Here is a 24021-nt window from a genome sequence, read left to right as displayed (position 1 = left end):
AACACTATTTTTACAATACAAGACCATGGAAAACGCACACATTAAACTTGGTTGTACACAACTAACATCAAACATCAACACACAAGAAAAACTAAAGACAACGAACAAAAAGATGAAGAATCTCAATAATGCTTGGTTTGAGTTGTTATTCAAACACAATTGTGTTGCAAGAAACATCTAACAGCTCACGGCCCGGCGACACTTGCGATGACGACCGTAAATGACAGCAAGCACCTCGGTGACAACAGTCAGCACTTGAACCAACCCTGGAGGTGTCTACATTCTGAAAAGAAACAAGAGGATGCAGCACGACTTAGACATTCGCTATCTTTATTTTGTATGAGTGTATATATATATATATGTCTACATTGCCTTTTCTTCCTCCTTCAGTCTATTTCTCACACTTCCTCGCTCTGTTGTATCTCAAGACAGATTGTGAATATCAGTGAGAACAAAATTAAAACCATGTCAAGGATATTTAAAATATCTCATGACTTACCAAGGAAGATGAGGTAGAGGCGAAGAACATCTTTGGTGCTTTCTTCAGGAAGTGATGTAAAGTTCTGCACCCTGGAGGCAATCACCATGTTTACAATGGCAGTTTACATGCAGCAGGTGACTTGTGACGACACCAAGCAGGTCTCACTCCACTGTTTACATCCATGATACACGCTTTAGTGTTCTTGCTACATTTCTTCTCGGTATTTGTGAACTCCGGAGCTTTTATCGGAAGAAGTCGCCAAACCCCAAATGTTCGGGTTTCTGACCCTTGGACTGGTGGCGATCTTTAATAGCTTTTACTTGTTCGTCCATCCTGGAAAGACTTCACACCATCCAAGACGTCATGTTTGTCCCAACCCAGTTTCTTCTGATTTCTGAAGCTGGACAAGCTGGAGTTTCGAGAACTTCTTCATCATCCATCACCATCGAACAGATGTCCCTGTCGTCGTCCCCGAATGGCCTGCGGTCGCGGAACAGCCGTGACTGCGCGCAGACCGGGATCTGATCTCACTGCGCTCAGCCACTGTCCGGAATCTTATGGCCCTGCGCAGACTACGAGAGTCACGTTGGCTACAGGCGAAGGTAACTCCGGTAGCAGACCCACTTGTCGACTCAAGAGAAGCCGACTCTTCTTCAGTGACAGCGCCAGACCGTTTTGAGAGAAGGAGAAGACCCAATGCTCTTCATCGTGTCCAGATCGCTGCTACTGTCTCCTTGTTCCGACAGGGACACCATCTGCAGCTTGGCGGACAGTCTCAGAATGTCCTGGTCAAAGGACTTCTTCCATGACTCGCGTTGGTCAGCTTCTCCTTCTCCATGCTGGCTTCCAGAGGAGACGGACACCTTCCTGCAAGGCGTTGACTCTCTCCGCAGCTTGCGTGCTCCCGCAGGCAAATTTCTCTGCCACAGGAACTATGGAGGCTTGTTGAGGGCATGAGAGAGGACTAAATAACGGTTTCTTTTTGTCATTTAGTGGACAAGAAGCCCAGAAGAACTCATTTGTAGGTGACAGGCGTTCCGACAAACATTTTCTCCTCTCATCGCGTCTTCTTCTTTCATTTGCACTTGGAACAGTGAGGTCTCTCGGTCTGGCAAGATCTCAGTCTCTGTTTATAGGGGTTAGGTTGCCTGCAGGTCATGACCTCTCGGTCCTGAACTCGACCTGTTAAACATCGTTTTCTAGGTACCTCTGCTTCGGAGGAGGAGAAGCGTAGTTCATCCTGAATGACGGACCAGGGCGCGGTCTGACACACTGCTAACTGAGAGCAAGGGTGCTTGGGTGGGGCGGTAGGTTGACAAGGAGAACAGAGATAAGCGCAGTGAGCAGACGGAGCCTTTTTATCTTTCACTGGACTGTGGAGAAGACTTGCTTTCTGTGCATGATTGAGAGATTTATCTCCAAACATCTGAACGGTCGTTTTGTCATTCTTCACGCTTGCATTCAAGTGGTATGACGGACTAGATTCATTGTTGACAATGGCTGCGCTCATGTTCATCGTCCCTAGTTCTAGGGCCGCTTCAGCTCGGGCTTGGAACACCTGCTGCACCGTTGTAGAAGCTGCAGGTGAGGCAAGAAGGTGAGACGAAATGAAACAGAAATTTAACGAGTCCGAAGAATTCGAAGTAAGGTCGTCCTCGAAGGGCGAATCCTTGTCGCAGGGTGGACTTTTGGCTTTGCATTGCATAGCGAACAGGGTATCATCGCTGTCAGACGACAGAACGGAAATGAGGCTATCCTCGCTGTCTATGCTCGCTTCCACCGTAGCAAAGTAGAGGTCTAGCTCACTCATCGCGTCCATCACTGAGTTCGACCGCAGGGATGAGGTTTTGTAAGACGGCTTGTACTTGCTCTTCAAAGCCTTCAGCTCCAGCAAGTATTTTTTCAGCTTGATGTCGCTCATTATTTTGATGGGTAACTCATCATCGGACATGAGCGACAGATAGTCGTGCATGCTTTTCTTTGACTTCGCTCGGCTGGAGTCGTCTGCGCTGCTCTTCTCAGAAACTGTGCTGAGGTGAAAGTCAATGTTTCCTGCGGTCCTGTCAGACATTTCCATGTTGATCTTCTTGACATGCCTTTGTTTCCGTTGAAGGCGTTTGATTCTGGACTTTAATATGCGATTTCTCCTGGTTGTGCGGTCTTGGTGGGTGCTGCACGTAGGCAGCGGTTGTGACGAACTTTGAGGAGGTTGCTCACAGCAACAGAGAGGCGGTCTTTCTGTTGCTGTGAGCACAGGGGACAGGTACTTGGTCGGAATGGATAGTACACGAGGACAGTAAGGTTCCGGCACTGACAACACTGTCGTGAGACACTGACGTCAGAGTCAACACTGACGACGCGGCGTACGTTGACGGAGTTATGGCAGACGTCCTTGAACCCTGTGACAGGGCATCATCATCATCTATGGTAATATCCATTTTGATGTGGGAGTTGTGTGACGGCTGTCCATCGCAATCCGAGGCATCTGAACATGTGTTGTTACAGTTTGTACCCAGGAACTGATCCCCACTCGTCTCGCTGTTGTTTCCATCCTGCTCATCCGAAACTGAGGGTTTCCTAAAACAAAAAAATGCATGACAAGTCATCCAGAGCAGTAGTTGCGAAGCAGAGTGAAGCTTACCTCAAGGGTTTTGTACACGCAGACCTGGTACCCGTATGGCTCACAGTTCCCAGCTGTGGCTTGCTGGGGTTAGGGTTAGGTCACTTGCTAGCTGCTGAGGAGGGATAAAATAGAATGACGAAGAGCTGGTACGGATTTGCTTTGCTTTATACCTACGGCACCCTATTGTCAGTCAGTTCCACCTTAGGTCATCCTTCCTTTGATTTGACAGGATAACGTAGCACCGCTAGAAAAGTATTATTATAGTTTCGTTATCTAGAGAAGTATTATTATAGTATACTTATCTAGAAAAGTATTATTGAAGTTGCATTATCTGGAAAAGTATTACTATAGTTTCATTATCTAGAGAAGTATTATTATAGTTATAGTTTATCTCGAAAAGTATTCTCTTACTCTTCATCAGACATAGGTGTCGATGACAATGTTGCGTTTTCTTCGTTTTCGATGCCTTTCTCCATCCCGGAGGTTTCATCTACCTCCTCCAACTTCTTGTTTTCTCCACTCAGAGATGGTACACGACACCTATAATTATATATATACTTATCTTTATCTTCAGACATGATTCTGACACTAGATTTGTCGGGAGGGACTTCGGATGTTACACGGACAAGAGCTTGCCGTTGAGGCAAGAAAGACAGGGGCTGTTATTGCTAGTACATCAAATTAAATCAACTTATTTGCTAATTATCTTAAAACATAATTAATTTGAGGTTTTGAAAAAAAGTATTGAATGGTCAGGAAAATGATCGGTTTAAAATCATGATTTTTGTTCCTTGAAGAACAATTTATTACTAGTATTTTTTAGTTTGTTAATGGCAAACATCTTGACACTTCATGTTGTTTCTCTTTCAGATTTTTTTAAACCCATGAAACAATTTTCTGAACAGTTTGCAAATGACTTTTGTATTATATTTCTGCATGACCAAGTCGGCTTCATGTTCATACTCCCATATGGCATGCCAAGGTTAGTTCTGTGTTAATCTGGCTTTAGGACAATTACCTGCTTTCACAATATAAAGATGTTCGCGATTGTACTGAATGGTGAAGTGAATAAAGCACGCAAAAGTTTAGTTGCCTAGATCACCCTGACATTACTGCCAACACGGAGTGGTGCAACAATCAGCTGACGTGGTCATCAAGAGCAGCCTCACAAACAGCAACAACATTACACACAGAAGCATCCTTAAAAATGCAAGTCACTGTCTCGCAAACAGCGAAATGTGGACGGTCAGACGAACAGAGCCAACCTGGTTCGACTGTTTTGGAGACGTCGACAATACCCTCGATGGACTCGGAAATGTCGGCAGGGAGACAGATGGTGCTGAGAGGGTAATCACGGGGATCAACAGAGAGGGAAGTTTCGCCAGGGGGATCAACAGAGCTGGGAATGTCGACATGGTAAGCGATGGTGCTGGAAACTTTGCCATGGGTATTGATGGTGCTGGGAATGTCGACAGGGGGAGCGATGGTGCTGGAAACTTTGCCATGGGTATCGATGGTGCTGGGAATGTCGACAGGGGGAGTGATGGTGCTGGAAATTTTGCCATGGGTATCGATGGTGCTGGGAATGTCGACAGGGGGAGCGATGGTGCTGGAAACTTTGCCATGGGTATTGATGGTGCTGGGAATGTCGACAGAGGGAGCGATGGTGCTGGAAATTTTGCCATGGGTATCGATGGTGCTGGGAATGTCGACAGGGGGAGCGATGGTGCTGGAAATTTTGCCATGGGTATTGATGGTGCTGGGACTGTCGACAAGGAGCGATGGTGCTGGAAATTTGCGACATGGGTCGATGGTGCTGGGAATGTCGATGATCAGGGGGATGGTGCTGGAAATTCCGCCATGGGTATTGATGGTGCTGGAATGTCGACAGAGGGAGCGATGGTAAATTTTGCATGGGTATCATGGTGCTGGGATTAGGTGGTGCTGGAAACTTTGCCATGGGTATTGATGATGCTGGGACTGTCGACAGGAGGATCCATGGTGCTGGAAATGTCGACAGGGCGCTCGATGGTACTGGAAAGGTCATCATGATGATCAATGGTGCTGGAAATTCCGCCATGGGGAATGGTGCTGGAAAATTCGCAAGGGTATGTTTCGCAAGGTCATCATGGGGATTAATAGGGCTGGAAATTTCGATAGGGGACTCGATGGTGCTGGAAATGTTGATAGGGGTTTTGATGGCTATGGAACTGTCGACAGGGGGCTCGATGGGGCTGAACGTTTCTAAAGGGGGCTGGATGATTTTGGAAATGTCGACAGGAGGTTCGATGGTTTTAGAAATGTCGACAGGAGGCTCGATGGTTGTGGAAATATCGATAGGGGGATCGACGTAGCGGTAATCGGAATACTCGGCAGGTTCTCTTGAAGAATCTCTAGAGGCGACGTCCTCGGGCTCGTCTATTGCGACTTCAGAACGAACTTCAAAATGGACGTCAAGTGGTTTGTCGCTGGGGACGTCGGCGACAACACGGGGGTAGATGGGGAGGATGGGGATGAGGTCGGGGACGAAATGCCGCGTTGTCGCCTTAGCCTTTCTCTTGTAATCCAGTTTCACACTTCTGTGCAGCCTCCTCCACATGCGGGCGAGTCGCACTATCACTAGACACGGGTGGGGGTGAGACATCTTGTACCTCACCAGTGAAAAGTGCTCACGACAAAACAGTGTGTACCCGTTCAATGGTCGCTTGCGTGCTACTGGGGACTGCGCCGTCCTCTTTTCCCATTCTCCTGATAAAGACGAGTAAATAATATTAAATACTTACTTGGGCAGAGAGGTGGTGTGTGTGTGTGTTGATATAGTTTATAAGTAGTTAACAGGTTGAAAAGATACTTTCGCTAGCATACGACAGAAAAAAATGAGTAATAAACTTACTCTTGAGTGCGCACGCATCCAGCCTACAACCCACAAAGAGAGAGAACGAGAGAAAGTATTAGAGATTCAGCTGACAGAACACAGACCTGAGAAGCAGTCGACGAGTACAAAAAAGAGAGAAATTAAATCTGAGAGACAAAAGGAAGGAGAAAGCGAGGAAGACGACAAGAGGGAGGGACAGACGAGGAGCATAGCTTTGAGAGACAGAAGCAAGGAGCAAGTGAGAGAAGTGAAAAAGCAAGGAAGACGACCGGATGAAGGGACAGACGAAGAGTATAGCGTAAAGACAGACGAGCACAGCGACACCTTTTTGTCGAAAATACTCCGCTCTCAGCCTGTCAGCGTGCTCATAGAATACAGAGCGCTCGTCCATGGACATGTGGCGCCACACTCGCCCCATGGCGCGGCGCGTGATTTGAAGATCTCATGGAATCGAGAAGATGCTTTTTTCTGCAGTACTGAGCGAATACAAAGAATGCGTTTAACGGTCGCTTGGGTTTGACCACCTTCACGCTGCCAACGTGCTCTCCACCTTCGTAAGTCATGGCTTGTTCCCTCTGGTTGGTAGTATAGCTGTTTTCGTTCTGCATATAATATCTCTCTGGGTCTTCTGGTCTTCTGCCATCTACACGAGAAACATGCGCCATCATCAAAATGGGGAAAGTAAACAAGAGTCGTTTTAATATTGAAAACACTACTGCACCATGCTAAGAATGTTTTCACAAATGGCTTAAATGGTTCTTGCCCTGACACAAAACTCAAACCACAGTAATGTAGTACACAAGATGTAAAACTGTAATTGTAGAGCTGTGCAAACCTCACATGCCTGTATCGCCGAAATAACAGTAACTACATCAATCAACAGGTCTCTCCATCCCATGGGCATTCAAAATAGAATTGTAGCGGATTCTCTGGCAAGACTCAAATTCTAGTCTCATATTATTAAACACAAGAATCTTTTTCATCATGGACAAAGAGGATGTCTGAGTCTCTGAGAAAAATCAGTCATTCAGATACACGTGTTCATGTATGTGGCCGTTATGACTGATCCACATGACCGGTAAAAATCACAGAGACTTGAATTAGTATAAAAATCAAATAAACTACATTCTTTTTACAGTCAATTTTCTGTTTCCACAGATTTCTATTTTGAATGCACGGCCTAGCAGTAACCGTTCGATTTACCTGTCTTAGGTAATTCGAACATGTTCACATCAGAAAGATGAGCTGACCCGTTTGATTCTTGTTTCTTGCTCCTATTTTTACTCCTTGGGACAGGTTGAGGCTTTTTCTGGAAGACGTTACGGCCATTTTCGCGTTTGGATTTTCGTTTTCTGTGGGCTCGCAGTGTCCTAAACTGTTCCTGTGGACAAAGATTTCGACGTGGTCATTTTTAAGTAACAGCTAGACTATGTACATTCGACAGCTTCTTTCTCCTAATACTTTTTTATGGTGTGAAAAAAAGTTTCCCTGGATGACCCCTGGCGAGACTGGTTCTCATGCCATCAGTGCCTTTGTTGCCTCTGTTGACATCAGCAGTGCTCCTCCCTGGGTATGATTGTGGTCCGGGTCTTTGTGTAAATAAAATAAATTATATGGAATAATATATTAAATATATATATTAAATAAGTAAATAAGGTTTCGCATAACCCGAGAACCCTGATGTTGTATTTTCTCATTTTGCTTTCCACTTGAGCTTTAATAAAGGGTTGTGATGTTCCAGGTCTCTATCCTGATTCTTGCATTGGTCATCGAAAGATGAGTCGGCGAGCTGGCTTCCTAAAGATGTCATCGGCATGTCTCATAAGCTCTTCGGGATAGGAATCTTCCTGATCAGGCCCTTGTATTGTTGTGGTTTCTGTAACTTCTTTTGTGTTTTACATGAGTGGGTTGCTAGCCCAAAGAAACACCCCCAACCTGGAGGGTCAGGGTGCAACATTTTAGTCTGGCCTCTCCCCTGACAGACCTGTTTGGCTTGGTTGGACCTGCCAGGAGCACATGGCTCCCCCCGACATCGCTCTGGGGATCAACAAGCCACACACCACTACAAGGTAAGTTGCACCAACTGGTGGTGGATAATGTAGATACTTTAGTGTAATCTGTAAACAAATAGCTAATCATCACGCACAAAACAATATTTAAAGCTCAGTCACGTATCGGTCAACATCATGAAGGATTGACTATTCTCGACCTCTTACCTCTATGTAAGCTTGCCACTTCAGGCTAGTGAGCGAGATTGTTCGTTTTCTTTTCCTCAATGAATTTTCGTCGAAGGACACTCTCTTATTACTTCGCGGTGGCTTTTTTCTGTCGGAGAGAATTCCCTTGACAGGACAGAGCTCACGACTGGAAGACGACCCGGAGAACACGCCTGGGATGTGTAACTGAGACGAGACCAATGTGTTTCCACTCTGCATCTTCCAGAAGCAACTGTGGAGCCACCTCAGCAAGCTCAGCAAGCTGAGTGAAGGACGGTCCACAGTTATTTTTCCTTTCACAGCTTCACTGGCTGCTGCACTACGACCCACAGTGAGATAATATGGAAGGGGGACCCGCGGAGCTGGTGGCTGACGATTGGTTTGTGTTTGGGACCCAAGGACGACTGAGCATTGTAGACTATATTGTTAATGACGTCAAACCGTCTCTGACGTCAGCTCGACGTTTTGACGACACAGGGGCTCGCTATTATTTACTTGACATAATTTACATTGAAGTGTGTCAGATTACTTACTGTCTTCGCTAAATGTGTATCTCAACAATCACACTTTATTTGTAGTCAGTCATCGAGCCAGTTGTCCCTTTGCTGGTATCGGTTTGGTCTGTTTTTATTTTTGAGGAGTTTGGGTTGGAAAAAATGGACAGCATACGAGGGACAGGAAAGTTTTAGTAAAAGGTGTGAGTTGAGAGTCACGTGACTTATTGAACAAAATATCAACTATTTGTTAATTATTTTGCTCTCCCTTGTCAACAGCCGATTATGCCTGGAGTAAATTATTTGCGACTACGTCATATTACAATGACGCCTGTTTCTCATCAGAATGACATCTGATGTGACGAAAGTGATTGTCATAAATCCGTGTTATAATGACGTCATAATCCATTTGTTTTTACCGATTCCTCCTTCTAGAGACCCTTGCAGCCGACGCTTGGGATAATTCAGCCATTTTCTATCTAAAAGATCTGAAAGTGGGGAATTAGGCTAGTCGTGCTGCTCTCAAATCTTTTTCCTTTCAAGTTAAGTTCAGTAATGGAATTTCCCTTGCGTTTTGAACTGGAAAAATCTCACCGCGATGACTTTGCCTTAGCTCCAGCTTTGTCAAACGATTACCAGAAAATTCCAGGTGAGGTTCATATGTTTAGTAGGGGAATCGTATTTCGTTTTCCTGTGAAGACGTTCTCAAAGTCGAAATGTTTTCGTACTTGTCTTACTTATCTCGTGCTCTTTATGTAGCAATTACTGCTGAGTAACAAGAAACTGGTTGTTTTGGAGACGTTTGTACGTGTGTGTGCTCATTGTGTATGCGACGGTAAATAAGTTTCTTTAGCTTTGTTTTGCATGTTGCATTGTTTACAAACAGAATTTCCGTGCGCCGAGTACCGCGAGGACACCCACCCAAAGCGTCTCCTAGATGACATTAGCTCTGACGCAGGTTCCAAAGTCCCACTCCTCCTGAAATCTGCGCTCAAGTCGGACACATCTCGCAAGCTTGGAATAGCAAAACCACGAAGGAAACGAGTAAAATTTACAGTCGACACCCATAAAAGCACAGCATCCAGAACCTCTACTCCTTTGAGTAAGAGGTTGAAGATTTTGGCGCTAGACCTGGATAGACTGGATGGCCTTCCAGACATCATCTTCCGGTCCACCAACAAGCAAAAGACACGCAGAACAAGGCACCTCAAGTCTTATATCCGATTCGGGATCAAAGATGTCGCCATGCTACGCGCCACACAGGAACAAGAGACGATGGTAGACCAAGCTATCTTGAAATGTCTTCGTGAGTTTAAGAAAGGTAACAGAAAGGAAAAGAAAAACCTGCTTGTCCTCTGAATGTTTGATAGAATATTCACTTGAGAAAGGTGTTTGCTAGCTCCTTGATGGTCTCTAAAACAGTGTCTTCTCTAGCACATCAGTCACTAACAGCCTAAAGGGTAGGAGACAAGCTTTAATTTTGTATACTTTGATGTGCTGCATTTAAAAAGACATGTTTAAAATGGTGGTTGGGTTTGTTTTTTTTGTTTTTTTTGACTTATAATCCAAAAAGTAGTTCAAGACTTTTAATAATTATGCCATTAATTATTCATCGTCATTATCAGTTTCTTTGCCTATATTGGCTGTAAGGGAATGTAATAGCTTTACCCAAATATCTCCAACATTGTCGGTTTTTACCATTTTCTAGAATGCGTCTAATGAGAGACCAGTTCACTCGTGGATCTTGTCTATCCATTTCTACTTTTTGTCTGTCTCTGTTTTATCATGAGCTGATCTCTGCAAAATTATCTTTTCAAGTCTTGATAATCTTCAGATATGATCTTACCACATCAGCTTATCTTTCTTGACTAAGCATTGATGAGAAATTAAAAAAAATCAAGTAAAAACTATGGGCAGGCTGTTACTGGCTTTCGTATTATTTTAAGTATTTTTCTTCCTTAATCGGTGAAGAGGGAGTCAGGAGCTTGTTGCACATCTATTTGCAGATCCAGGTCAAGAGGTTACCTGCACCATGTTTACTCATCCTTCAGAAAAGGACCTGCAAACTTTACCGTAAGTGTCCTTCCTTTAGCAGGTATAGAGAGATCGCTAGTCAGATAGAGATGACCTTTCTCGACACACTCTGAACAGTTCAATGTTTGAAACATCCTTTGAAAACACACACACACACACTCTCTCTCTCTTTCATAAGTGGAAACTGAATTTTCCTGACTTAAGAGCTCAGCATTGTCACAAGTGTCCTCATCAATGTTTTATTTTTAGTGATAATTATTTATTTTTTTATGTTTATAAGTGTCTTACTTTATATGTTTGATAAAGATTTATTTCTTAACATATTTACACCATTTCCTTGTCCATCGTTTCTGAAAAGAAGTCTTTTTCTGGTGTTTTCAGTTTTTTTTTAATTTACTGAATTTTCTTACAGATGAATTAAGGTGTTCCTATTTTTTAAGACCGTGAATAACTGCCGTCCTTTTTTCGCAGGTATGAATGGCAACCTATGCAAGCAGAGTACCCTCCATCATTCACGATGGAAGGAACCCTAGCAGCTTTTCCGAAGCACTCACTTTCGGAGTCCTACTGTTACCAGTCCGACATACCAAGGTCTGGCAGCGAACTTGTGGGGCACCTGTCTGATGCATTTGCTGCTCTCAACATACATCGCTTTGATTAGCAGTTTAGAGGGAGAAACTGGTGAAGGGGAAAGAAACAGCTAACCTGCCGAGTGAACATAGTTTAACTTCAACTTAATTAGAATAGATTACTTTACTCCATCGCCTTGTGTTTTCAACCTTTCATATGTGTAAATTAGGTCCAAAGAAAGAATACAGATATATAAACATGCAAACAAATTTCTTTGTCCTTGTAAAACTGTGTCCAAACTGAGTAAAATGTTATTATATATATATGTTATCGTTTACACCAGAAGAAAAAGAATGTTTTACTTAAATTCTTTTGAAAAATATCCTTTTTCATTATCAACAAACATGAGCCCTTTGAAAGAAATTTCGCATTTAATGTTGCTTTAAAGTGATTTGAAGGAGACTACAGAGATGTGAGCGAAGTAGTGAAATAGTGACAAACAAATCCAATCAGATCGAGTGCTTTATTCGGTAGGCCATCCCACTTCAAAGAAATGAGTCAGCTAGAGATATAAAAAGAGTGAACAGAACTAGGCATCAGTGGACTGTTTTTAAAACTCGGCCTCTTCAAGGTATGATGTGACGCAAACGGTGACAGGTGCGAGAAGTATTACAGCATTTAGTAGCAAAGAAAGTTCCCTCAAAGATGTAGACGTGGATTAGGACAGAGACAGTGGGAAATATGTGCATTTTGATGATCAAACAGCTAATGAACACTTCTATCATTCGCATCCGAATCAAACAATTTGCCATGGCCGGGAAGTTCTGCCTGATACATGGAGCTGGACAAGAAAAGATAAATCTTGGAGCCCAATGAACGTGGACGTTGACAGTTGCCGCCCTTGGTCTGGGGCACCCAAGGTAGACGTACCCCTAGATCTGCGAACCTGTGCGTTGAGGGTAACGGTGAGATGGATGAGGTTGTCGCCTTATGGCTTTGTCAGCCACTCGGTCCCAACATTGGCTGAGGTTAGAGGTCAGATGCTTGAAGTCTCGGGAAAGACGAGCGAAGTCAAGAGCCAGGACTCCAAACATGACGGTGACGATGCAAGTCACTCCACCACACCCAGCAAAACTGCTGATGGCCGGTCGTCCGGGGCTGAGACAAACTGCCGCTTGAACCTGCAACAGCAGAATGAAGACAATCACATGGGAAACTCATTCGTGGATCTGAAAGTAGGGAACGAAATTTTGATTGGAAAGACAGAAGCAGTAAGGATATATATTTATATGTTTGTTTGAATACTGGTGCAGTCTTAAATACTCATATATTTTCTGCAAAAACAACGCTACGGAAAATGAGATAAGGGTGTGGAAAAGCAAGTGAGAAAAACATTAATTACAAAGGAAAAAAAATTATGCACAAACACAACCTGTTCTTACTTATTTTCTGTCTACGTCTTCTACTCGCTCATTCGCCCACACACGAAGGCCGAGAAGTCCACACCACAAACACAGAATCTGTCCATTCAATAATTTTTGTGAAAGAGGAGACTGACCCAAAGGTCACTTACTTTGCAGTTTCTCCCTTAGGGACCATCAAACTCTCTTGCACAGCTCTCATCATCTCTTCCAGCGCAGCTTCAGTTTGTACTACAGAGGACGTGACTTCATGATCCTCTTAGAAACTGTGTGTTGCATTGTCTCCGTGGGCATCGTATTCGTCGTTAGTACATCTGGTGATGTCATCTCGCAGACGGTTGTAGTTGTACATGAAGATGTCGTCATGATGTTATAAGTAGTCGATGACGTGACAGCGGTGGTCGAAGCGATGTTCGGTTCGGGACTGCTAGTCGAATCTACAAACAAGCGAATTTAAGCAAATAATTGTATGTCTATGTTGTTAACTAACTGCGAAAACACTAGAAGTTGGTTCTACAGCTATGTGACTCATGACAGGTACGTGAACGTTGGTGACAGTGTACTTCCCTCAGTACTACACACCTTGATGACAAGTAATGTCAAGGAACAACCTTCTCTCATTCTGTCCACTGCTCTATTGGTGTTTTGCTCAGTTGCTACTTTCTGTTCCATGTTTTCTGTTCGGTTTTTTCTGTTGTCACCTCACTTTTCATATTTGTGATTTGATCTGCGTGAAGCTTTGTATATAATGTTTATCAGTACATTTGTTACGATATTTACTATGTATCTGAATGGATTTCTGTGTCTTCGCCACCTTTTATCTTTTCCTTTGCCGTTTTATTTCTACTGTCACATCCGCGCATCTTATCATTATTTAGATGTGAGGTTAACAGTGTCAACCTCAAACTCTGATGGCCTCCCTCCACCTGCTTGACAATGTCGAGGCATCACAGCAAGCTTTGAGTTGAGTACAGGCCGTTTGGAATTATTGACATCAGGTATCTCCAGGGACCTCAGTGAAATATGTTGCTCACACTAGTCTGACTGATACTGATGCTGGAAAAATCCAACATGTTTTTGAGGCATTTGACCTGACTACTGTACTGATGTCTTTCTTAACACTAGTAGCTGGTGAAGTTCATAGATTGCAGAGTGACAAGAGGCTAAAGACAGACAAAAGTAATGTCAAACAAATCAGTCACAAAACACTTGTGCTTGTTACAAATCTCAACTGTCTGATTCTCCAGCAGCAAGTCAACCTTACATCACCTTCTAACCACCGTCAGAAAACAAGGTGACGGTCACTCTTAACATCAATGAGTCATCGTCATCAGAAGTGGTCATCGTCAGTTCGACAGGTTTGCTGTGACTATCAGCTATAGACTGTGATAGGCGAAGGTAATAAATATACAGTGATGCTACAACTGTTCTTGAGACCAACATCCATTCTTATTATGCTGTGTTTTTGTTTGTTTTTATTTTCTTTTTAGTAGAGCGCTTTGAGCCTGCCTTTTGGGAAAAAGCGCTATATTAAAAAACACATTATTATTTTTTAGTTATTATTATTATTAAATAAAACTGTTTGAATTTTCAGAAAATTGACATTTTTATTTATTCTAACCCCAAAGATATCCATCGCTAACTGTAGGGAAAAGGACAACTCACCAAGCCACCACTGTAGAGCGAAGATAGGAGCGTCAAGAACGTCATCTAGAATGGAAGAAAAAAAACTGTCCAAATTCTCGAAATTGTCACTTCAATTAAAATACTTCTTGCTTAAATGGAAAAAGATGGTATAAAATGTACAAGAGTGAGAGAGAGATTTACAGAGGTAAGTTAGGTCAAAGTTGAATATTCTGCTTTTTAAAACCAACAAAATTGCTGCCAGAATCTTTTTCGTACGTGAGGTCGTATAGACGCTGATGTCGTGGGACGAAGGCTGGACCTGCTCCAGGACAGAAATCCACAAACAAGTTGCCGCCGTCGTTGTGTCCAGGACTACGACTGCCGTTGTGTTATTTCCTTCGTCTAGGTAAGTAAGCGAGAACGTCTAAAGAAAAAAAAACGTCAAAGTATTGAAATTCATAGAGTGGACATAATGACATAAACGATTACCCAGACTTTGTGAATAAAACTTTGGTCACAAGCAGAGGAGATGAGTCTGTATCAAGGGCGTTCGCTGAGCATCCGACGAAACAAATCCCTTGAATACTCTCTTAGCTTTCAAAGAACAATGAAACCCATTCCCTGATAACCGGAAGCATGAAAACGATTTCAGGAGCAAATTAATATTTGCTGCACACATTTAATAGTTTTATTTTAGAAAAACAATAACAACAAGAATAACACCAGTGCTTACATTAGGAGACTGCGCGGTGTCGTCAAGATAAGGTTGAAATATACTGGTGTCTCTGTAGTGTTTGCTACAATCAGCCTGTATACTGTAATAGAGCTGAAACTTCACAATTTCACCACTCTTTGTCCTGTTGAAGCTGATGCCGATGAAGAACAAGTGTCTTGAGAAACCCATCTTGAAACAGACACATTTTCATGACGATTAGAACACGAGTGAGAATATGAAATGAAACTATCACGAAGTAATGGGAACAGAGCAATAAATTGTTCTGACGAAGTCGAAGTCTCTCTAAAAAAGCAGAAAGATTTATTTAGTATCTCATTGTGACAGAAAGATAAATCAGGATTCTCTATTTTTTGAGTGCTGTCTGAGAACGTTTTAAAATGATGTGATGTAAGGCAGGTGACTGTCTTCACTTACCCATATAGACGAGCCCGACATATTAGTGAATGTATGGTAGGGTTGGTCTAGCTTGGCCATTAGCATATCTCTGTTGCTTGTGTTGTCGGGGGCTGCTGGGAAACAAGAAAATTCAACATACAGTGTACGAAATAATATATGTATATGTTATATATATATATATGTATACACTCACTCATACACATACATGTAAGCAATGCACAGACTTCCATAATAAGGATATTTTCTAGATGCTTTGTTTCTGAATTTTATGATTTTTTTTTTTTATTTGCACAAATAGATTTTTTTTAAATCATGATAGTTCCAGAATCCACAAAGTAATCGGTCGAGGCCCGAATAAATAGCAACCGCGGCAGTCTCCATGGTGGGGGAAGAAAAATGCTCTTCTGGAGCCCAACCAGCTATGATGCTGAGAAAAGGTGCATAAATTGATACGTAAAACACCCGCACATTATTCTGATAGCACAGCCATGATTAGAACATGCGACGACAACTTGCAGAAATATAGATGAACACATCACAACTTAATGAGGTAAGACACTGTAAGTACTTGAAAGCCACTCTCCGAAGATGGCATCTCTACGGCAGTTATCCACATCAGGATCTTGACAACAACAACGGCATTGGACAGGCTGGACCGGATCTGGAGGAGCAGTAACATTCGGTGTACTAAAAAGTACACTCTGTACAAGTTGCTAGTAGTATCAATCCTGATGAAAGGATGACTTCACAAGGAAACACAAAAACATCAAACAATGGCTGTGTGACAATGTAGCACGGTTGCTACACGTAGAACACCAGATATCACTACTCGCAACAACGAAGAGACAAAAGCTGATCTGGTTCAATCTAAGACTTCCTTTAGGATACCTTGGAGGCAGGTGGACACCGAGGTACTAGAGGAAGAACAAACGGAAGTAGACTGCAGACTCACAGTCGGTCAACACAGACCCCAGATGAGGACCTTGTCAACCTCCGCGTTTTTCTGTTTCCTCGACAACCAGTCGCGGCGGACAAACATAGCTGGTCAGTTAATGGAATAATGACAGATTTGAAACAATGCTTACCCTGCTTATAAATGGTATTCATGAATGTATTATTATGATACCTGTGTATGATTGCAGACCTCTTGAAGAAAGGACGGACGGCGTGTTTCATTTTGTTGGGGGGATCTCAATGTTTGTGGATAAATTAATAGATGCATGTCAAATATGTCTTTTATTGATAAGCATTATGTACGTGTTGGTATACAGCTAATGTACTCATTGCTGAGGAGTAACTAGTTTGTTTGTGTAAGTAGTTTAAAAACCTTATTGAAGAGAAGATTCGCTAGCCAGTGGAATGGGCAGAATCTATTAGTGTAGAGAGAAGAAAGTCACTAGCACTCCAGTGTAGTTTGACAGAATAAGCTAATAGCTGGTAGAAAGAATCACTGACTTGTCTGTAATAGTAGCAGAGAGGAGAAAGCCACTCACTTGTTAGCACTGTGGGCAGGGTCGTCCAGTAATTGGTAGAAAAGAGAAAGAGTGATGAAGTCCTCCACGTGAGTTGCAGACGTTCTCTGGAGCCGATGCCCACCGTCATCAGCAGCTTCCTTGAGTCAAACCTGAGAAAAACTGTTGCTTGCTTTGGAGACAATTTAGGGAGCATTGAGCGATCACAGCTAATTATTTTTTGTTCGACATTGAGGAGAAATTTCAGAGTTTAGAGTTACACTTCCCTGACGATAAATGATTTAAATCATAATTATGACTCTGAAACTAAAATTTTAGAAAGGTCACAAGGTTTGCTGGATTTCTGCAGTCTGGCTTACACGAAGTTTGATTTTTTTTCCTTGGAAAAAAACGGTCGTTTACTTACTGCAGAGAACCGTTGCATTCAAACGCGATCTCGGTATATAGATGTACATCTCTTGAACTATATTTTCTCCCTAGGAAAAATGGCGGAACAGAAGCTTTAGCTAAGACTAGAACGCTAGTCTGGAAGAGGTTGAGGAAAATGACGATAGAACTTGATGATAAGCTGATGACAGAACAGCATTTGAAGAGGACGAAAGCTGTCAACATTCATCAGTTTGAAACCAGTGCTGTAAATATTATGTACACAGTTACAAACTTAGATCTGCTTACATGGGAAGGTTTAGATCCAGGGCCAGGTCGCCCCACCTGCAGACGACTTCCTCTAACGGTCTCCTCGCTCGTCTCGTTTATCTTTTCAACTTTCTCGCCTCATGAGATTACTTTCTCTATTTCTCGATATTATTTATATTTTTGTCTACTTTTTAAAGGAGAAATACTAAGTCTTTGAGGACAGAAATTCTAAACTCTATTTAAGAAATAAATTTAATGATTGTAATGCTGAGAGTTTATTCCCCTTTTTAGTGAAGTAGTTTCTTGTCTGAAACATTAGAGAGCTCTTAAAAGCTTAAATGCAAGTCCGCTTGTTCAGCAGAAAACGCTCTATCACTGTAGAAAGGGGCCTTCCACTGCATCAGGAATAAGTCTATGAAAAGAGATTTATTCATCGTCAAAGAAATCATGGCAGCACACACACACACACACACACAGACAGACACACGCACACATGCATTGCACACAGATATGCGCACACACGAACGCACACACACGTTCACTCATGGACTACAGACGTAAACTTACACAATAGACAGGTCTATCGCCGTCAGCTGCGGGTCGGAGGCAGCGGACAGAGAGGCTGGAGTCAACCATTGTTGGGGATCTTTATCTGATGACACCGTGAGGTTGAAGTCCGCGTACCACAGGGTACCGCCTTGACTGTTGAACAACGCGAGGCGCACCTACAGGGTAACAAAACGTGCACAAAGCATGCATACCAAAGAATATTCACTTAATCTTTACTGTTAGCAATATATTAGACCATCAAACCTTTATAGTCGCTACTCTTAGCAACCAGACCGACAAACCTGATGAGAACCCATGCATGTATTCCACATCTATTGCTGACACATTTTGTACTCTGTGTCTTTATAATTGTGATGCAACTTCTATATAGCGAGTCCTGAAGCTTGTTGCAAGGGATAAAAACACAAAAAAATCGAGAATTTATTACAATGAACAAAAATATATTTGGCTTAGGTAAGAGATGGATATAATTTGTGATGGTGAGAAGAGAGATGCCTGTGCCTTCTTGTTTTTTGTATTATTTGGGTAGATAAACAATTATGACTGATTGAAACAGTTGCTGAGATTAACTCAAAGTAAGCAAACTGCTGATAGGCTAGAAAGTGGACAAACGCTTTAACGATGATTTATCAATGACTAACCCTATTTATATAAAAACAGAATTTTCCGAAATTAGAAAAAAGTCTTTTTACAAAGAAAATAAAGTGTCGCAGCTTCTTAATTTTTCTGTCCTAAAACAAACATAAAATCTAATTAGCACCAAAGCCCGTCAAAATGGTTATTATGTGTAAATGACGAAGGCGTGCTGTGCCTCTTGTTAAGAATACAGTCAAAGAAGTGTTTGACGAAGCTGTACCTTTGCAGGTTGGTATGATGCCCAGTCATCCAACATGGCGCTCTTGAAATCCCCCGAGCTGACGATGACGTCAACGCGTTCGAGTTCTCTACCCGCCGAGTCATTCAGAGACCCTTGTGACATCAGCAAGTTGTACCCGTTAGTCCCCTCCGTTGCTGCTGATCGCCATCATGGTCACCCAGGAAGCTGCCAAGAGAAAGGACAGAAGGAAGGACGCAGATAAATAGCAAGATGTACAAGGACGCAGATGAATAGCGATATGTACACAAACATTGATGAACAGCAAGTTGTACAAGCACAGATATGAATCGCACGATGTACACGTACACAGATGAACATCAAGTTGTACAAGGACACAGATGTACAGCAAGCTGTATAAGTGCATAGAAATTCTGCTGCAGGAGACATACTTTGGAATGTGTTAAGTAAGAGCAATATATCAGGTAAAATCAGTTGAATATAATATCTGACATGGACAAATGTCTCGACCTTTTTATAAACGTATCAAAATCTAATATTGTTGTATTTAGGAATGGTGGTCATCTGACCCACTGAGATAAATGGTTTTGTGCTGGCAATGAGATGAAAATTGTTACTGCCTACAAATACCTGGGAATTATACTGTCAACCCGATGTGTGTTTACACAGGCACTAGAGGACTTAGCAACAAAGTCCCGCCAGGTAATGATAGGGATATTGAAAGTATGGCATTGACTTGCCAATCCTTCTCCTTCCCTCTGTTTCAAGCTTTTCAATACCCAAACTCAACGTGTCCTTCTATATGGTTCTGAAATCTGGGGACAAAAAAAAAAAAAAAAACAAACAAAAAAAAAAAAACAACGAAAAAACAAAAAAACAAAAAAAGCAAAACAAAAACAAAACAAAACAAAATAAAAGGGTTCATACCATTGCCTTGAAAACGTTTCTAGGGGTTTCTTTGAAAACACCAGATATAATGATTTATGGAGACTGTGGGAGGTATTCTTTATTTATTAATTGTTATATAAGATTTTTCAAGTACTGTTCAAGAATAGCTCACCTACTTGAGATCAGGCTTCCTAGAAAGGTTTGCACAATATTATGTGATAATCATGTAATTAAAAAGATCACCTGAGTTAACATCATGATGGATTTGTACAAATATGGTTTTGGCTTTGTATGGGAGCAAAAGTGTAGGAAATGCTATTTTTTTGTTAAAAAATTTAAACATTTCAGATTGACAGATTGTTAGAAGAAAGAACGAAGTGAGAGGCTAACTAGTAGTGACCATTTTTATCCTCATCATTGTTTTAAAACCAATCTTTCCCATTCTTCCTATTTGCAGAATCCAAATAAGATTAGATGTTACTTACCTTAATGACCATAAATTAAGATATCTAACAGACTCAACGATTTGTCAAAATTGTCCCTTTCTTTAAAATATTGAAGATATTGAATTAAATTTTTATTATGTCTCCCACAATGTAGTAGATTATGAGAAAAATTAATCTCTCCCAAGTTTTGACTCTACCCATCCTTTTCAATACTCATGTCAGATAATTACCCTAGTAATGCAGGTTGTCTAGCAAGCTATATACACAGCTAAGTGTGAAGTTCCGTTTTATAGCAAGAATAATATGCTTAACTAGTTCTAATTCACTGTCATGTCTAAGACGCTAAGTATGAAGTAGGAATATTATTTTATATAGAGAGAGTGATATCCATCTGACAATAATTACACTTGCTTGCATGCTGGTGTGTGTTACACTAGATACATCCAGAGACATGTACATATTTGTGCTTCACCAAAAGATATATATTTACAAGCGTTCAAATGAATCAGGGGATCAGCTAGATTACAATATGAATAATTTATTATATGTATTTGGAACTGGACTGCAAACTGTGCTAATGAACACGTCTATTTAAATATGTTTAGGTATTTTTTTTTTTTTTTGCTTTTATGTTCACCCTGTTCAGTCATGGGCCATGGCCTACAATGAATAAAGTCAAAGTCTCTTTCACACACAAACAGACCACATTTGTGATTTGAGTCTGGCGGCGGTTGTGATGTTGATTTTTAATTCTCTAAATAATGCGAGGAACTAGTTTAATGTCAGTGGATGATTTGTGATGACAATCGTCAATGACGATCTGTAATGTTTAGGGTTGACTGGAGTGGCTGATGCAAGAAAGCGTGTATGTCCTGAGATTTGTGCATTTAAGCGATTCATCTACGCCTGGGACCATTGCGGGCAGAGGTTTGGGCCGGAGGACCACTTTGCACCACGGTGTACAGTCCTGTACAGTCCCGTGTGTCAGCTTTTTACAGAAGTCGCACTAAATATCTTTAACAACATACACTGGAGCTGGACACACACTTCATCAAGTACTTCAAAAAGAAACTTACCTTCTGCAATGTGGGAAACACTGAAAACAACTATTGCGATGAAGATCTCGCCATAAGTCTGTATTTTCCCGTGAGAAGGCATCTCGAAAGTTTAATCTTTCGCCGCTGAACTGCTTTGAAACTCTTTGGGATCCAGTAGTTGTCCGTCAAGAAGAAAAAAATCCTTTTGACTTACTTCTAAAATATCCCGCTCTCAACTAGAGACATGTGTCCCTCTACATCCATGTGTATAAGGAATGGTCCAGAAGACTAGAATCGACCAGAATCCGAATTCACGACGCCAGTTATGTTGTGTTTTTTTTATACCTTCGATGAAAACGATTGATGTACATTGACACCTCTTCACCAATAGCGAATAAGCTTATTAATTTATTTTCTTTCGCTGCAGAGAGTGTAAGTAAAGAAGGAAATCAAAATAATATCATCGTGAACTTTGATGTTTGATATTAAAACATAAGTGGGTCCGATGCTATTTCCTCTACACAGAAATGAACACTGATCCCCTCTTAAACAGAGTGTAAAAATACCAGCTGGGGGTATCTAATGTACGTAGTTTGAAACTCTCCATGGCAACAAAGAACAGCTTTAGGTCGGGTATCGACTTGGTTTTCAAGCGCTGCTTACAGCGGGTGGGTTACACAGGTTTATTACATGATCTCCTGGCCTGCTGAATGTAAATGATGGAAATCCCTTCTCAACTACACAAAAACTCGATCTACTGCTGGAGGCACAAAACAGGTTCATGAGTATTGAATCGCAAGTCTTCCACTGAGAAAATTTCCTGCACTCCAGTGAATGACACTGGTCCTTTAGACTCTTTCGATTATCCACCCTGCAGTTGTTTACCTACAGCAAAGTGCTTTAGAGACCAACCTGAATGGTTTTCATTTTTTGCTGATATCGGTAGATATAGACAATATAAACCTAACCTATAAATTTCAGCTTCCAAAACTAATCCGTTAATTAATCATCCGCTAGCAAAGTACCGATACGAACATGAGATCAACGAGCGGTACTAACAGTGTACTACGTCACGCTAACAGTGTACTACGTCACGTTGGTACACCATTCACAAAGTTGCCAGCAGTCAACACCAATCAGAGAAAGAAAGAGAATGAGCCACAGTTCAGTTTATTCGGACACTGACAGTCTGCATTTCTCGTGGTTCTAAAAAAAACTGTTTATCACGAGAAATGCAGACTTTCAACTTCTGAATAATTCGAACTGTGGCACATTCTCTCTCCTTCTCTCTCTCTTGACTGGTGTTAACTGCTGGCAATGTTGTGAATGGTGCACCAACGTGACGTAGTACACTGTTATCACCGCTCGTTGGTCGCAGGTGCGAATCGTACCTGATAATTAATTAACGGATGGGTTTTGGACGCTGAAATTTTCAGGTTAGTTTTATTTCTCCTATGTCTGCTGATATCTGCAGACAACGCAAACCATTTAGGTTGGTCTTTAATATCAAAATTATAATATTGCTTCCCATCTAAATTAAAGACTTGTATTTGGTAAAAACACTTTTCTCGTAGAACTTAAATCCGCAGCTAATACCTTTATTTTCTCTTTCTCTCTCTTGTGTGTGTGTGACTGAATGAAGACCTGTCTGGTTACAATTTTTACAGAAAAACGTCTTAATCTATGAAAGGTGTTTCAAGGAACATAAGAGAAAAAAAGAAGATCGATATCATCAAAGGTTCTGATTAGGTGTCGATACCAAACAATGAGCATGGTGTCAATGAACCATGAGTTTTCATGTTTTATACTTTTATCCTCAACTTCCCTCTCCTTTTCATCGTTTTACTAGTCGTCGTCAACTCTAACGAGCTATTGAGATAGGCATTATATAAATATTGTCTGCTGCTCCTTTTATTACTTTCATTCTTTTATTCATTCCTTCTGTCTTCCTTTGTCTTTGTTTCTGTTTTCTTACTGTCTCTTTGCTTAGTGCGTTCTTTCTCTTTTTTTTTTTCTTTTTTTTAAGTCTTTTTTTCCCTTTCATTTTGCACGTCTGCACACACACATGTCTGTGGGTTATGAAGGAAGGATAGTGTGTAAATGAGGGACGTGTTGGCAGACTACCGCAGCCGTATTTACGTCTCTATGTCTTTTAAATAATATTTAACCGCTGAATGCCAATTACAATATCATTTTTCTCTGCCACTCCTGCCTCCTGTCACAGATCACACATTATTTTCAAGCAAGAGGAGTCTGTGTTCAATATTACATTTAATATTCCGCCATAAATAGATGGATGTTGCAATGTGCAAGACATTACAATATTATGGGATACATGTCATTGTCTATGTTCGTATGCATATGTGTGTTTGTGTAAGTGTTTTGCCCGTTTGAGTTTGAGAGTGAATATAAAGCAGAAAACTTTGAAATTAAGAAAATTTTTATAACAAATTAACAAACGCTATATTTGGCAAATATTCCTTTTCTTACAAAACTCAGTTTTTTAAGAACATGGATGTAGCATGGTTTTCACAAAAAGAATGTGATCAGCTCATTTGGCATTATTTGTTACTAATTAGTTGGATCTCGCTAAGGTTTAAGCGAACAAGATTAACATGTACCGTTGGCTTTTTTAAATTATTGAAAACAAAAGGCCAACATCAAT

The 24021-nt window shown here is 41.5% G+C and overlaps 5 protein-coding genes across 9 annotated transcripts; 1 reads left to right on the top strand and 4 right to left on the bottom strand.

Annotated features, from left to right (window-relative positions):
* Positions 1-87: 87 nt before the first annotated feature.
* LOC112565152 lies at positions 88-3646 on the bottom strand. Its single transcript, XM_025240470.1, has 3 exons — positions 3516-3646; positions 500-3058; positions 88-283 (listed from the first exon to the last, which is right to left on the bottom strand). The coding sequence occupies exon 2, from the start codon at positions 2556-2558 to the stop codon at positions 1557-1559; it is 1002 nt and encodes a 333-aa protein (XP_025096255.1). The 5' UTR covers positions 2559-3058; positions 3516-3646; the 3' UTR covers positions 88-283; positions 500-1556.
* On the bottom strand, positions 2612-5748 carry LOC112564826 (proline-rich protein 36-like). The gene is made up of 3 exons (XM_025239897.1): positions 5018-5748; positions 4370-4980; positions 2612-2880 (listed from the first exon to the last, which is right to left on the bottom strand). Exons 1-3 carry the CDS (start codon positions 5746-5748, stop codon positions 2612-2614), a joined length of 1611 nt encoding a protein of 536 aa, XP_025095682.1.
* LOC112565151 lies at positions 5050-8598 on the bottom strand. 2 transcript variants are annotated; one of them, XM_025240467.1, is made up of 4 exons: positions 8196-8598; positions 7183-7360; positions 6304-6622; positions 5050-5852 (listed from the first exon to the last, which is right to left on the bottom strand). In XM_025240467.1, the coding sequence occupies exons 1-3, from the start codon at positions 8412-8414 to the stop codon at positions 6345-6347; spliced, it is 675 nt and encodes a 224-aa protein (XP_025096252.1). In that variant the 5' UTR covers positions 8415-8598; the 3' UTR covers positions 5050-5852; positions 6304-6344. The 2 variants fall into 2 exon arrangements, with proteins under 2 accessions (XP_025096252.1, XP_025096253.1); XM_025240468.1 differs by having other exon boundaries at positions 7230-7360.
* Positions 8599-9084: 486 nt separating this feature from the next.
* On the top strand, positions 9085-11558 carry LOC112565225. Its single transcript, XM_025240571.1, has 4 exons — positions 9085-9338; positions 9576-10010; positions 10696-10762; positions 11195-11558. Exons 1-4 carry the CDS (start codon positions 9245-9247, stop codon positions 11382-11384), a joined length of 786 nt encoding a protein of 261 aa, XP_025096356.1. The 5' UTR covers positions 9085-9244; the 3' UTR covers positions 11385-11558.
* A 151-nt stretch (positions 11559-11709) lies between these two features.
* Positions 11710-17723, bottom strand: LOC112565224. Of its 4 annotated transcripts, XM_025240569.1 has the most exons (9): positions 17620-17686; positions 17351-17420; positions 16966-17096; positions 15491-15585; positions 15074-15244; positions 14617-14764; positions 14380-14424; positions 12867-13151; positions 11710-12474 (listed from the first exon to the last, which is right to left on the bottom strand). In XM_025240569.1, the coding sequence occupies exons 3-8, from the start codon at positions 17072-17074 to the stop codon at positions 12946-12948; spliced, it is 774 nt and encodes a 257-aa protein (XP_025096354.1). In that variant the 5' UTR covers positions 17075-17096; positions 17351-17420; positions 17620-17686; the 3' UTR covers positions 11710-12474; positions 12867-12945. The 4 variants fall into 4 exon arrangements, with proteins under 4 accessions (XP_025096354.1, XP_025096352.1, XP_025096355.1 ...); XM_025240567.1 differs by lacking the exon at positions 17351-17420 and having other exon boundaries at positions 17620-17723; XM_025240570.1 differs by lacking the exon at positions 17351-17420 and having other exon boundaries at positions 14617-14766; positions 15193-15244; positions 17620-17723.
* Between the last annotated feature and the right edge of the window lie 6298 nt (positions 17724-24021).

Source organism: Pomacea canaliculata, linkage group LG5 (assembly GCF_003073045.1).
Source record: "Pomacea canaliculata isolate SZHN2017 linkage group LG5, ASM307304v1, whole genome shotgun sequence".
Classification (NCBI taxonomy): Eukaryota; Metazoa; Mollusca; class Gastropoda; order Architaenioglossa; family Ampullariidae; genus Pomacea; species Pomacea canaliculata.
This window is presented reverse-complemented; position numbering and strand designations above follow the sequence as displayed.